This window comes from Aulonocara stuartgranti (assembly GCF_965226115.1).
Source record: "Aulonocara stuartgranti genome assembly, chromosome: 6".
NCBI classification, from domain to species: Eukaryota; Metazoa; Chordata; class Actinopteri; order Cichliformes; family Cichlidae; genus Aulonocara; species Aulonocara stuartgranti.
In genome coordinates, this window is record NC_138944.1 from 29230996 (window position 1) to 29244936 (window position 13941).

The 13941-nt window shown below is 38.6% G+C and overlaps 2 protein-coding genes across 4 annotated transcripts; both read left to right on the plus strand.

The window, feature by feature from the left end:
* Positions 1 to 1510: 1510 nt before the first annotated feature.
* LOC309708876 (toll-like receptor 2) lies at positions 1511 to 5466 on the plus strand. 3 transcript variants are annotated; one of them, XM_082537200.1, is made up of 3 exons: positions 1511 to 1673; positions 2110 to 2223; positions 2634 to 5466. In XM_082537200.1, the coding sequence occupies exon 3, from the start codon at positions 2653 to 2655 to the stop codon at positions 4654 to 4656; it is 2004 nt and encodes a 667-aa protein (XP_082393326.1). In that variant the 5' UTR covers positions 1511 to 1673; positions 2110 to 2223; positions 2634 to 2652; the 3' UTR covers positions 4657 to 5466. The 3 variants fall into 3 exon arrangements, with proteins under 3 accessions (XP_082393326.1, XP_082393328.1, XP_082393327.1); XM_082537202.1 differs by lacking the exon at positions 2110 to 2223; XM_082537201.1 differs by lacking the exon at positions 1511 to 1673 and having other exon boundaries at positions 2211 to 2297.
* A 1550-nt stretch (positions 5467 to 7016) lies between these two features.
* On the plus strand, positions 7017 to 11085 carry LOC309708875 (toll-like receptor 2). The gene is made up of 2 exons (XM_082537199.1): positions 7017 to 7315; positions 8500 to 11085. Exon 2 carries the CDS (start codon positions 8519 to 8521, stop codon positions 10880 to 10882), a length of 2364 nt encoding a protein of 787 aa, XP_082393325.1. The 5' UTR covers positions 7017 to 7315; positions 8500 to 8518; the 3' UTR covers positions 10883 to 11085.
* Positions 11086 to 13941: the final 2856 nt, after the last annotated feature.

Sequence of the window (13941 nt, forward strand, 5' to 3'; positions counted from 1 at the left end):
TTGATCCTCAAGGTCAAAGGTCAGGTTTTTGTGAAACTAAAAAGACCACATAAATCAAACACCCAGGAAAAATCAAATCAAAAATGTGTTTGACCCATTTTATGATTTATGATTCGACCTCGATATGATCCAACTGCTAGGTGTATGCAGACATCTGAGATCCCTCAGACTACATGGATATTAGGAGGATCTAAAGTCGTGTGCCTGTGTGTGCATATACCTTAAAATCTGAAAAAGTGCATTGTATTTCTAAATATATTTCTAAATATAATTTATACAGATGTTAGGGAGATGTTTAATCCACTATACTAGAAATATTAACAAAATAAACAATCTAACACCAAACATGGACATGCACAAACACGTAATACAGTTAGAGTAACCTCAGCGGGCCTGGAGAACAGCATCTTTGCTGCTGTAATCTTACTGAGCACAACAACTTTTTTTGTGGAAGTCAACATATTAAAAAAAATAAATAAAAGGAACGTGACTTCCCGTTCTCTAACTCTCATAACTATTTTTAAAACTTCAGTAAGTCATTGCCAAATACACAAATATTGTATGTCCCCATTTATATTTGGTGACACTTAAATTACATTTTATTTAATTCTTTTATCATAGCCAGTATCACCTTTCGCCAAACAACAATGCTGTTTGTTAGTGTGATTATAAAATTCAGTTTCTTTATTTTATCACAGGAGGCCTGAAACCTGTCCGGCGTTGGTTAAAAGAAGGCGCTGACATAGATTTACCCCATTTCAGGTGGATTACCTGTGCTTTATTTAACTTTATCAGGTGTTTTTTATGAAAAACAGCCCAATCTGTATCCAATCTTCCATTTAGACCTACGTGGAAATGTATGATACTATAAACTCAGCATTGTGGCACTGACCATCACACACATAAATTCATACGCTGGTTATAATGTGGCACGCACAAGCTGACAAAGGCAGCCTAAAGTATAATGAATATAACGTTTATATTATCACGGTAATGATACACATTCCTTTTCTGTTCACATACAGCTCAATGCAGCCAATCATATGGCAACAACTAAATGCATTTACACATACAGACATGGACAAGACTCAGGTTCACAGTGAGCATCAGACTGGAGGAAAAATCTCTAGGATTGACAGAGAATGGTCCGAAAAACAGAAACTACTCAGTCAGTTCAGTTCTCTGGATGAAAATGTCTTGACCCCTGATGCCAGGGGTTAGAGGCAGGGGTGTTATAAATAATCAAAACTTTAAAAAAAAGCCCACCAAAGAAAAATAGACTAGGTGAAAAACCTTTGTGAACTTGGAAAGCTTAGGCTACTTCGTTTGAAAACGCATCATTTTCTCTCCTTTTTGGCCTCCCGTCCACACTGAGACGGCGTTGTCCTCAAGGGAAAACGCAGCGTTTGAAACGCATGCATTTCAAAACGGAGCTGCCCCGTCGCAGTGTGGACACTCTAAAACGCAGACTTCCTAAAACGATGACGCATTTTAGTCATGTGACGCATGCGCAGGACTGGAACGTAGGTGCTTTGGGCCGTTTCAACGTGGACGCAGAACTCTGAAAACGACTGAAAACGCTAGTGTGGACGCGGAGCTAGTGTGGACGTAGCCTAACTCACCTGATGAGGCAGCGATGAAGGTGTTTATTGAGACTCCGAATCTCTAAGACTGTGAGTCATCAAATTTCGACAACTTTTGTGTTTCAACTGTAATGTCTGCGCTGATTTCCTAAATCTTACCTCTCACATATACCCTCCAAACAAACTAACTACAAATAACATTAAAATTATTAAAAACGAAACATTTTCAAACAATAAAGACGAAGCTAAAACGACAAACCCCACTCTGGCAACTAAAGTTAAACTGAATTAAAAACAAAAAGTCTGAAATGAAATGTAAAAGAATTCTTGCCGCACTTTGGGCCCATTAGTACATCAAGCATCGTTAATCACAGCGTACCCATTTTCAATGGCTGCTTCCAGCAGGATAATGCAAAATGGCACAAAGCTCAAATCATCTGAACCTGGTTTCTTAAACATGGCAGTAAGTTCACTGTACTCAGATGTCTGTTGCTTTATTTCTGGATCTCCCCTTCTAATGTGACAGGATGAATGTATGAGATAAGGAAATAATCGAGCCACAAATAAGAGAAGTGGTAAAGGACACTTTCACATCAGTCAGTGTCCTGACTGTGCAGGAGGAGGACGTGACATTTCATCTGTGAGTAAGACAGCGAATTTTTACCGAAGTTTTTTTTTTTTCTTCATTTTTTCTTCTGTGCAGGGCTAAAGCTGGTAAAACCTGTTTTTAGATCATTTATTTAACACATTTTAATGCTGTGGTGTGTGTGTGTGTGTGTGTGTGTGTGTGTGTGTGTGTGTGTGTGTGTGTGTGTTCTGTGCTTGTTTAGGATGTCTGCTAAAATTAGTCCACGCATTAGCATTAGAGTTTATTTGATGATCAGTCAAACAGTCAAACTGTAATTTCCCCACCACATTACTTTATGACATTAGCACGAAGCCTCCAGCTGTGCTCCAAAGCTGTTAGCATGGCTGTTTCATTATTACATTGTGTCACACCAGCACCTGAAAGAAAAGCTCTGAGTTTGATTTTGTGTTTGTGTTTTGCAGGCACTCAGGAGAAAAAGTCATGAAGTTTCTCGTGTTTGTCCTGTTAGTATCTCAGTGCTCGTCGCTCACCAGTCAACAGTGTCACCACTGTGAACAAACATCCTGCGACTGCTCGAGCCAAAACCTTCGAGAAGTCCCTGCAGCCGCTTCAAAACTCATCACTGAGCTCGATCTCTCTTTAAACGCACTGGAGACGATAATGAAAGATGACTTTCTTTCATATGCCGCTTTGAGGGCTTTGTTCGTGAATAACAACAGGATCAAAACCATCCATGAAGACGCATTTCACCCACTGACTCATTTGGAGAAACTGGACTTGTCCTCAAACCAGTTGGAGACTTTGTCTTCTGGTTGGTTTCAGAACCTGACTTCTCTCCACTACTTGAATCTTTTGGGAAACAAATATTCAACACTTGGTCAGGGAAACCTTTTCCTGCCACTGAGGAGCTTGAAGACCCTCCATTTTGGAGGACCTTTCCTTCAGTCTGTCAGTAAAAGGGATTTTTCTGGCCTTTTTGGTCTTGAGGAACTTGTTTTTGAAGGAAATCATCTGCAAGTGTTTAACAGAGGGAGTCTGAGACAAATTGGACCCATTAGCCATGTAACACTTAGTCTCAATGGAGTATTTCACAGAGATTTAGCAGTAGTACGAGCTATATTGTTAGACGTTGTTCATCCAAACACAACAGTGACATTCACTGACACACAGTTTAACAAAAGTTTGCAAATGTTCCCACTTCACGTGGCCATCGAGCGTGGTGCTACAGGTCTTAGTTTCAAAAATGTGAACATGTCTGTGTCAGCTTGTGTACAACTTGTGAATATTTTTTCAGGCTCTGATCTGACTTTTTTTGCCATTGAAGATTCTCACATCTTCAAAAATGAAGAGGAAGTCCATCTGCATCACATAAACCTGACCAGCTTGGATGTCATCGTCTTCAAAAACATTGATATTAACGTGTTCTACCGTGTTCCTGAACTCCATTTCATGCAAAATATACTGACTGTAGTAAGAAGGGCATCTATGATAAACTCCAAGGTGTTTGTCATTCCCTGCCAATCCACTATTCATTTCTCAGATTTGGAGTTTTTGGACATCAGTGACAACATAATCGGAGATTTGACACTTATGGAAATGATGTGTTATGGCATTGGTGTCCTTCTAAATCTCCGCACACTCAACATCAGCAAAAATATTTTGTCTTCAATCAACAGCAAACTCTTCACTAGACTAGAAAAGCTGGAAAACCTCGACATGAGTAGAAACTCATTTGACAGCATGCCTTCGACTTGTTCCTGGCCAGCAAGTCTCAAGTTCTTAAACCTTTCGTCAACTTCTCTTCCTGAGGTGACATCCTGCCTACCACAGAGCCTACAGATCCTTGATTTATCCAGAAATAAACTGACTGTCTTTAGCATTGAGTTGCCGCTTCTCAAAGAGCTGTACATCTCTGGCAACAAGCTTGGAAATCTCCCAGATGGGCATTTATATGTCAGCCTCGCAGTTCTCTCCATTCAAGACAACAACATGACCAAATTCAGCAGTAAAAACCTGCATGATTACCAGAGCCTGAGGGTCCTGGAAGCTGCTGGCAACCCTTACGTCTGTTCATGTGACTTTGTAGGTTTCGTGACAAATGACTTGATGAACCACAAAACTGTAGTTAGACATGACTTAAAGTCTTACATCTGTGACTCTCCCGATGCAGTGAGGGGGGAGAGAGTGTCAGACGTGAAGCTGTCAGTGTTTGAGTGCCACACAGCTTTAGCGATTTCTTTGCTCTGCTTAGGCATCCTGGTGCTGTGTGTGCTCATTGCAGGTCTGTGTTATAAGTTCAGCGTTGTGGGGTTAAACGAAGGTGATGCCAGCAGTCGAGCAGCCGGAACTGCCGTTCTGACAGAACTTTGTCAAAATCAGGTTGCGGAAAGCGATGAACTCCAGGACGTACCTGGAGTCGCCTCACGACGAAGATCACATTCCAGCGTTCTGGCAAAGTCTGAGAACAGCGATGAAAACATCTGAAACTGATAATAAAGACAATCTATAAAAGGGTTTATACTTACAATTTTGATTGTACAAACACATAATTTACATTTTCTAAGCGCTACAATGTCAGGGAATTTATGCTACAAATATATTTTAAGATTATTATATTGTAGTATGATATTTTAAGAGTATTATCAAAGACAGCATGGTGTATTTTGAATGTAATTTGGTCAATCTTTTTTAAAAACTCAATTTTCTCAAGAATTCCCTTCATTTGACAGTAAAAACAAAGTACAGAAGGGTGCATATGGATCATTTTAGAATCTTTTAAAACTTGCCCTTGTATTTCTGAAATCCTTTTAAAATCTTTCTCTTAACTTGTCATATAAATGTGCTAAAAAATGCTTAGCTCTTTGTACATAATTTGGGTTGGAGCTGCATATTACTCATATATCTTTCAGTATTGTGCTAATTTAGTTTGAATGTTTCAGGAATTGTTCTTTTCTTTCTTTTGAAGTTTTCTTTCCCTCCATGAATGCGTGTACTCTAGTGGAGGTTGACATAAAAACTAACGAGAGATAAGTGAGTGGTCTATTACAGGTCATAATGGTTTTATATACAATAAAGATTTAAAAAAGGCAAAATGATCTTTTTGTTTTTGTTCACTGGAATGTTTCAAAGTTATCATAAGTACCAAAACCTGTAACTGACACAATTTATGTATATGTGAAAAACTCAAACAAAAGTGATTATATAATCAGTTGCACAAGATCTTTGGGCAATGACACATTTTGTGTTGTAATTTTGCCTCTGTGCACCACCGCAATGGATTTAAAATCAAATAAGGCAAGCGTAGAGTTTCAGCTTTAATTCAAGGCTTGAATAAAAGTATCACTTACAGTCATTTTTATCCAAATTGGACCATTTTCAAAAGAAATTGGAAAAAAATATAATTTTTGTTATAATAAAGATTGTTTTTAATACTTGTATGAAAGTTTTCAGTCAGTGATTGCTGGAAGGGTAGAACACGTTGACATCACCATTTGCTCTGCTTCGCCTTTGGTGCAAGCTACCGTCAGCTGCTTACTGGTTGTGAGTCTCTGCCTTCAGTTTGTCTCCAGTAGCTGAAAAGCATGTAAAATGTAAATATAAGCAGAATGCAGTGATCTGCAAATGCCACAAACCATTATTTTGTTTTTATTTTTAATTAATATGAACTGAGGCAAATTGGAAAACTGTTCTGACGTAAGACAAAACAACATTTGCAATTCTTTTTGAAAAACTTGGATCCTCTGCCCTCTCCACTGAAGATGAGAGACTATCCAGCTTCTTATTATTCCCAGTGCAAAACTCTGCATCTCTGACGCTATGTGGATGCATCAATGCATATGGAATTGACATCTTGCACATCTGGAAAGACGTACCACACCTAAAACATAGCAGCAGAGTTTAAGTGCAGTTCAGTCAAACCGTTATAAAGGGTAATAAGCAGTTTTTGTGGATGAAGCTGTATTTCCCTAACAGCATCTTTCCGCAGCAGTGCTCTGCTTTTACTGACCACAACAAATTTTTGTGGAAGTCCACATTAAAACTTTCCCATCATGCAGAAAAAAAGTAGAACTTGAATTTCCCGTTGTCTAAATGCTGACACGTGTCAGATTCTTTGCTCTTAAAATGTTGCAATCTTGGTCAAAGTAAGCAACTTCCCAAGTCCATATTGATATTACTGTTACAGAACTATTTTTAAAGCTTCAGCAAGTGAACAAACACTAACAAACAACAATGAATGCTGATTGTTAGTGTGATTATAAAATTCATTTTCTTTATTTGATCACAGGAGGGCTGAGGTTGGCTGAAAGCTGGCGCTGACACAGATTAATTTTGGATTACTTGCGGTTTATTTAACTTTAGTCCCTCAATCTAACACAATGAACAAGTGCTACAGTCACACTCTTTCAGGCTCATTCTCACACAGGATGGAGTCAAGTCTTTATGACCTAAGCCTAACTGCACCTTTTGTCTTTTTCTTCCCTTTATGTTTTTTGAATATTTAACAATTGTCATTTTTCTTGTGCACTTGAACATAAACACATTTTATTCAAATGCTCGACAAAATATATGAAAGAAATGAGACACCAGAGAAACTAAGACCTAGCTTCTGTTCTTCTTATCTCTAATCCCTGCAGGGAAACTGTCACTCTATTTCTCTGTCTCTACTTCTGAATATGGACCAGTGTGAGGCATGAAGACATAATTTAGGCAAACAGAAGTAGTGGAGGGCCCTTACAAAGCAGTCAATATCCTGGCTGTGCAGAAGGAGGACGGGACATTTCACCTGTGAGGAACACAGCAAGATTTATTGAGTTATTTTTCTTCATTTCTCTTCTAAACCCGATTAAACCTGTTTTTAGATCAGTTAATTTAAGAGGTGGGAAGTAACGAAGTCAAAAAATAGCTAGCGAGGAAGAAAAAGGGGAACGAGGGTTTTTTTTAAGTGGCAGAAGTGCAACATTTCTATCAGTTCAACAAACATCAGCAAACACACAAACTGTCTGTGTTCAGTTTGTCTCACTGTGTGTTGCTAGCTAAAGGTCCAGCTGCTGTATTTTACAGGCAGAGAAAAGAAAAAGAGCAAACTTCACTCAGAGATGGAGAAAGATGTAAGAGGACAGGACAGGAGAGGTTAGGTTTAAAGGTAAGGACTCAGTGACGCTTGATAAACTGCAAATCTAGTGTCGCAGAGATCAATTTGCATTTAAGCTGATTATGCTTAGATACATTCATTGAATTCTGACTTTATATCAACCGTCTAGTATTAAAATAGGTATAAAGTGTATAGTGTCAGTGTAGGAAATGGAGCTAAGCAAAGACATCTGTGAAACATCTGTTGACATCTTGTTGAATTCACTTGTGTGACTCCACAAAGAGCAGAAGGGCTGCTGATCACAGCCTGTATATAAAGAAACTTCTCCGAAGCTCATATTAGAAATTATTGTGAGTTGTGATTCTTTTCCCTGTGCTGATCAACTACACAGATCTTAGTGTTCCCCCATCTGCTGAATCCCACTGTAACCCTTGACTGTGCTCACTTTACTGTTTAGGTGTGGAAGCAAAGTCAGCCTCTACAATGTAGGGAACAGAAAATAGTTATTTTCACTGCGTCTGTCCTAGATAACAGATTCAAGCTGAGTACATCCACTACAATTACAATTTAGATTTGAATAACATTTGTATGCTCATGTATTCATATTATTTTTTAAATATATTAATATAGCAAAACAAAGAAAATGGCTCGTAGAATTGTCCTTAAAGGAGCTACTTTTTAGTTTTACTGTGCATTTTCACTTTTGAGTAAAAACGTTGCTTCAGTACTTTAACTTTTACTGGAGTATGTTTTAACACCTGTATCAGTACTTCTACTTAAGTAAAGAAAGTCTGTACTTTTGCCACCTCTAAATAAGTTTAAACGATGCAATGACAAACAAATAAAAATATCAAAAAAACTTAAGATTAAATTCATTTTCAAGAATATTTACCAATTCCATTATTTTCTTTTCTTTTTTAAATGCACAGATTAAAGATTTTGTAGAGACTGTAAACATTCCTCAGAGATTTTGATATGACAGCATCACAGAGTGCTACAGATGTCAACAGAACACATGTATGATGTGAATCTCATATTCCACCACTTCTTAAAGTGTTGAAAACAAGCCTGATATGACATTAGCACCATTTCCCCACCACATTACTTTATGACATTAGCACGAAGCCTCCAGCTGTGCTCCAAAGCTGTTAGCATGGCTGTTTCATTATTACATTGTGTCACACCAGCACCTGAAAGAAAAGCTCTGAGTTTGATTTTGTGTTTGTGTTTTGCAGGCACTCAGGAGAAAAAGTCATGAAGTTTCTCGTGTTTGTCCTGTTAGTATCTCAGTGCTCGTCGCTCACCAGTCAACAGTGTCACCACTGTGAACAAACATCCTGCGACTGCTCGAGCCAAAACCTTCGAGAAGTCCCTGCAGCCGCTTCAAAACTCATCACTGAGCTCGATCTCTCTTTAAACGCACTGGAGACGATAACGAAAGATGACTTTCTTTCATATGCCGCTTTGAGGGCTTTGTTCGTGAATAACAACAGGATCAAAACCATCCATGAAGACGCATTTCACCCACTGACTCATTTGGAGAAACTGGACTTGTCCTCAAACCAGTTGGAGACTTTGTCTTCTGGTTGGTTTCAGAACCTGACTTCTCTCCACTACTTGAATCTTTTGGGAAACAAATATTCAACACTTGGTCAGGGAAACCTTTTCCTGCCACTGAGGAGCTTGAAGACCCTCCATTTTGGAGGACCTTTCCTTCAGTCTGTCAGTAAAAGGGATTTTTCTGGCCTTTTTGGTCTTGAGGAACTTGTTTTTGAAGGAAATCATCTGCAAGTGTTTAACAGAGGGAGTCTGAGACAAATTGGACCCATTAGCCATGTAACACTTAGTCTCAATGGAGTATTTCACAGAGATTTAGCAGTAGTACGAGCTATATTGTTAGACATTGTTCATCCAAACACAACAGTGACATTCATTGACACACAGTTTGAAAATAGTTTGCAAATGTTCCCACTTCACGTGGCCATCGAGCGTGGTGCTACAGGTCTTAGTTTCAAAAATGTGAACATGTCTGTGTCAGCTTGTGTACAACTTGTGAATATTTTGTCGGGCTCTGATCTGACTTTTTTTGCCATTGAAGATTCTCAGTTCTTTGAAGATGAAGAGGAAGTCTTTCTTGTTGACATAAACCTGAAAGGCTTGGAGGTCATTTTTCTCAGAAACATTGATATTGTTTGGTTCTACCGTGTTCCTGAACTCAGTTTTATGCAAAATATGCTGACTGTAGTAAGAAGGGCATCTGTGATAAACTCCAAGGTGTTTGTCATTCCCTGCCAATCCACTATTCATTTCACAAACCTGGAGTTTTTGGACATCAGTGACAACACAGTCGCAGATCGTGCATTTATGGAAATGATGTGTTATGGAAAGGAGGATGTCCTTCTAAATCTCCGCACACTCAACATCAGCAGAAATCGTTTGTTTTTAATCAACAGCAAACTCTTCACTAGACTAGAAAAGCTGGAAAACCTCGACATGAGTAGAAACTCATTTGACAGCATGCCTTCGACTTGTTCCTGGCCAGCAAGTCTCAAGTTCTTAAACCTTTCGTCAACTTCTCTTCCTGAGGTGACATCCTGCCTACCACAGAGCCTACAGATCCTTGATTTATCCAGAAATAAACTGACTGTCTTTAGCATTGAGTTGCCGCTTCTCAAAGAGCTGTACATCTCTGGCAACAAGCTTGGAAATCTCCCAGATGGGCATTTATATGTCAGCCTCGCAGTTCTCTCCATTCAAGACAACAACTTGGCCAAATTCAGCAGTAAAAACCTGCATGATTACCAGAGCCTGAGGGTCCTGGAAGCTGCTGGCAACCCTTACGTCTGTTCATGTGACTTTGTAGGTTTCGTGACAAATGACTTGATGAACCACAAAACTGTAGTTAGACATGACTTAAAGTCTTACATCTGTGACTCTCCCGATGCAGTGAGGGGGGAGAGAGTGTCAGACGTGAAGCTGTCAGTGTTTGAGTGCCACACAGCTTTAGCGATTTCTTTGCTCTGCTTAGGCATCCTGGTGCTGTGTGTGCTCATTGCAGGTCTGTGTTATAAGTTCAGCGTTGTGTGGTACATGAAGATGACCTGGGCATGGCTAAAAGCAAAGAGAAAGCCAAAGTTGAAGAAGGGAGTGCTCCAGTACGATGCCTTTGTGTCCTACAGTGAAATGGACTCCGGCTGGGTGGAGGCGCATCTGATCCCGGCCCTGGAGCAGTCGGAACCGCCCCTCCGACTCTGCCTCCACAAGAGAGACTTTGTTCCCGGAGGATGGATCGTAGACAACATCATGGACGCTATAGAGAAGAGTCACAGAACGCTCTTCGTCCTCTCCCAGAACTTTGTCAGAAGCGAGTGGTGCAAGTACGAGCTTGACTACACCCATTTTAGATTGTTTGATCAAAACGATGACGCAGTTGTGCTGATTCTACTGGAGCCCATTGACAAAAATAACATCCCCAAAAAGTTCATCAGGCTGCGGAAAGTGATGAACTCCAGGACGTACCTGGAGTGGCCTGATGATGAAGATCAGATCCCAGCGTTCTGGCAAAGTCTGAGAACAGCGATCGAAACACCTGAAATTGACGATACAAACAATCTATAAAAGCACTTATAGTTAGAAATATTAAAATGAGTGTACATTCAAATTATGTTTTCTGAGTGCTACAATGTCAGTGATTTTATGCTATGAATACAGTGTAACATACTACTTTTATCTTTTAGTATCTTATTTTAACAAAATTAATATGAAAAGTTATGATCTAATTTTTTTTAAGTCGAATGTAATTTAGTAAATCTTTTTTAATAATTCCATTTTCTCAGCTGACTCACTTCAATTTAATTCCTTTTAATTTACAGGACAGGAGATTGTATACTTATAATGTTGCAGTTTAAAAAAATACCTGCATTTGCATTTCTGAAATCCTCTGATTTAATTTCATCCAGTTATTGTGCCAATTGTGTTTGAAATGAAATGTAAATTCTTCCTGCAAATATGCTTTTCTCTATATTTTATAACAGTAGATTTATTTTCTATATGAATGTATGCACACAAACCATGTACATACATGGATATACACATGTAGGTTTACATAATAAGTAAAGTGAGATAGTCAGTAGTCTTTTACTGGTCATAATTGTTTTATACAGGTCATTCCTACTATTCAGTTTGAAGGTAGTAAAGTTTTAAAAACAAAAAGAGGCAGATTTTCAATGATTTTTTGATTTTATCTGAAAGACGATTTATTAAACTGTTACAGAAACAAACTCACAAAGCCCACAACATTATTCTATAACAATTTTGCCCAAATTCTCCTCCCTGTTATAGGACAATCTCATCTCTGTGTCTAAGTGTTCAATGTTCAGTCAGTCTTATATTTTTGTAAATATGAAAGGGAAAAATGTCCCTGACTTTGCTCAAATATAGTTTTCAGAGTGTGATAAACAAGTATTTTCAAAGAAAAAGATTTATTTTGATATTTGATGTAATTTTAATTCATGTCTTTGAGATTAAAAAGAACTTTTATTAAAATGTAATCACATTTTTTAAATTATTCCATTCTGTTAATTTTCTCCCTTCAATTAACAGCAAAGATATGTATAATATTTTTTTATTTTATTTAGTTAATTTTAAAATAACACAGGTAAAACGGGGTGCACAGAGGAGAAACAGTGGACAGGATATGACATCACGTCCCAGTCATTCTTAATTCACCGTTTTATCAAAGGTTTGCATGTTTCTAACATCTATTAATTAAAAATGGAAAATAATAACTTTTTAAAAACATTACTACTGAACTTCTTTAAATTTCCTTTTTACATGAACACCTGTAGCTTTTGAGTTTGTTACCAAAGGCCATACGTATAAGCAAGTAAAGATTTTATGATGACTTCATTTTTATTTATCATAACTAAATATTAAAGAATGACAACTGACGATAATTGCCATTTATCTTGTACAAACATCTATTGTATGTATGTCATAGAAAGTGGTCTAAAATCTTTAGTTTGCATGTGTGCTTTTTATAATGAATATAACATGTTAGACAAATCACAAAGTTACTGTGTTTGTTTTGCGTGTCTATGTGCTTGTGTGCCTAAAAGCGTGTGTAATTCTTTGTCAGCCTCTTGAGAGCTGACATATTGCTGCTATTGATCTTTAGCCCTAAAATCAACACAGAAGCCTGGATACTGATGACAGGCAGACCAGGGGAGTCAGGGTGTCCTGATAACACACACACACACATTAAATAATGCTCTAGATGCACATATAAACAGAAGCAAGACACGTATATACAATGTTACAGTGCAAACCAGGTCAAATTGGCCTTAATCTGTGAGACAACTGCAATTATTGTGCAGTTTTCTGTGAAGAGTGTATTTCCTTTTTGATTTCAAAAATTCAAGTTTCAGTTTAAACTTTATCTGTAAGTACCAACTTAGAGCATATTGCAAAACTTAATTTTTGTTGTCTTTGTTTTTCTCTTTGTGTTTTTAAAGGAGTCTTGTTCTGAAGCAGTACCAGCCTGGTTCATAGACACAGACTAAGCCTAAGTCAATAATCAGTAACAATCTCCACTGATTAAAGCTTTTAGTCCAAGACTAGCCTTAATCCATGTCTGGGGAACTAATGATGCATGAGTTAAGTTTTAAGTTAGAAAAGCACATGGGTTTATGTTGGTAGCTTTTTGGAAAAACAGCACTGAAAACAAACCTACTTTTGTCTTTGTGGCCATTATTTTAGGTCTATGTCAAACCGAGAGGCTGAACGGCATTTTATGGACTTCACAATTGGTGGTGCAGGTCTTTAAAACGTTACTTTAAAACTATGTGATATGACATCTGGTATCTGAATATCTATTTTAAGATCTTTTTGAATGAATAAGCTCAGGAGGCCAAATCCCGACACAAACCAGGGAAGTTGTAAATCATAGAAAGATGGTGCAACACCGTAGAGTTTGTAGTTTTTGTATATTGACAATAAATGATAAAGTATCTCCTCCCTGTCAGCTTTAATTGGTTGAGTGGTTTTATACCATGAGATGCTAACAGCTAACCTGCTTATCAGTTTATTCCTTGAGGGCACTCTGATTTTCTCTGTTTTACCCTCCAAGTCAACCAGCGGCCGATGGCGCGTTACTTGGGTGCTTTAAAGAATATTACACTGTGTCGTTCGTTAGGGAGAGTGTGTCTGGCCAGCCTGTGTGTTAGCCTGCTGTCGTAGGGGGCATGTGGTGGGCTGATGGGGGTTCAAAGTGTTCCCCTTTAAAAGTCAAAACAGCATGTGATTTGATTTCATGCTCTTTTATCCTTTAACTAGCCTGATAACAGGGACGGAAAAAGGCAATGATGTGTTTGTGTCCGCGTCTGGATAACAAATCTCCATCATCCCCTAGCAGAGGGTCCATTAGCTTCGGCCCCCCTCCCCGGTTGCCCAGTGATAAAGTAAACAATGTGTGTTTGACCAATCCCGCGCGCAAATATTTGTCCTGGAAGCTGCCTCATCCGACGCCAGTCACACACACGCCTACTGGCGTGTGCGGAGGTATATATACAGGGCCGGTCCTGGAGGGCACATCGAGCAAATCCATCAGTGACCCAGGCCAGACCTTTATTCTTGGACAGACACTAAACCTGGCAGCTAGGTAAGGTAAGGAAACTCAA

Excerpts from the sequence above, each read along its gene's own strand:
- LOC309708876 (XM_082537200.1), top strand. The coding sequence starts at position 2,653 with ATGAAGTTTCTCGTGTTTGTCCTGTTAGTATCTCAGTGCTCGTCGCTC.
- LOC309708875 (XM_082537199.1), top strand. The coding sequence starts at position 8,519 with ATGAAGTTTCTCGTGTTTGTCCTGTTAGTATCTCAGTGCTCGTCGCTC.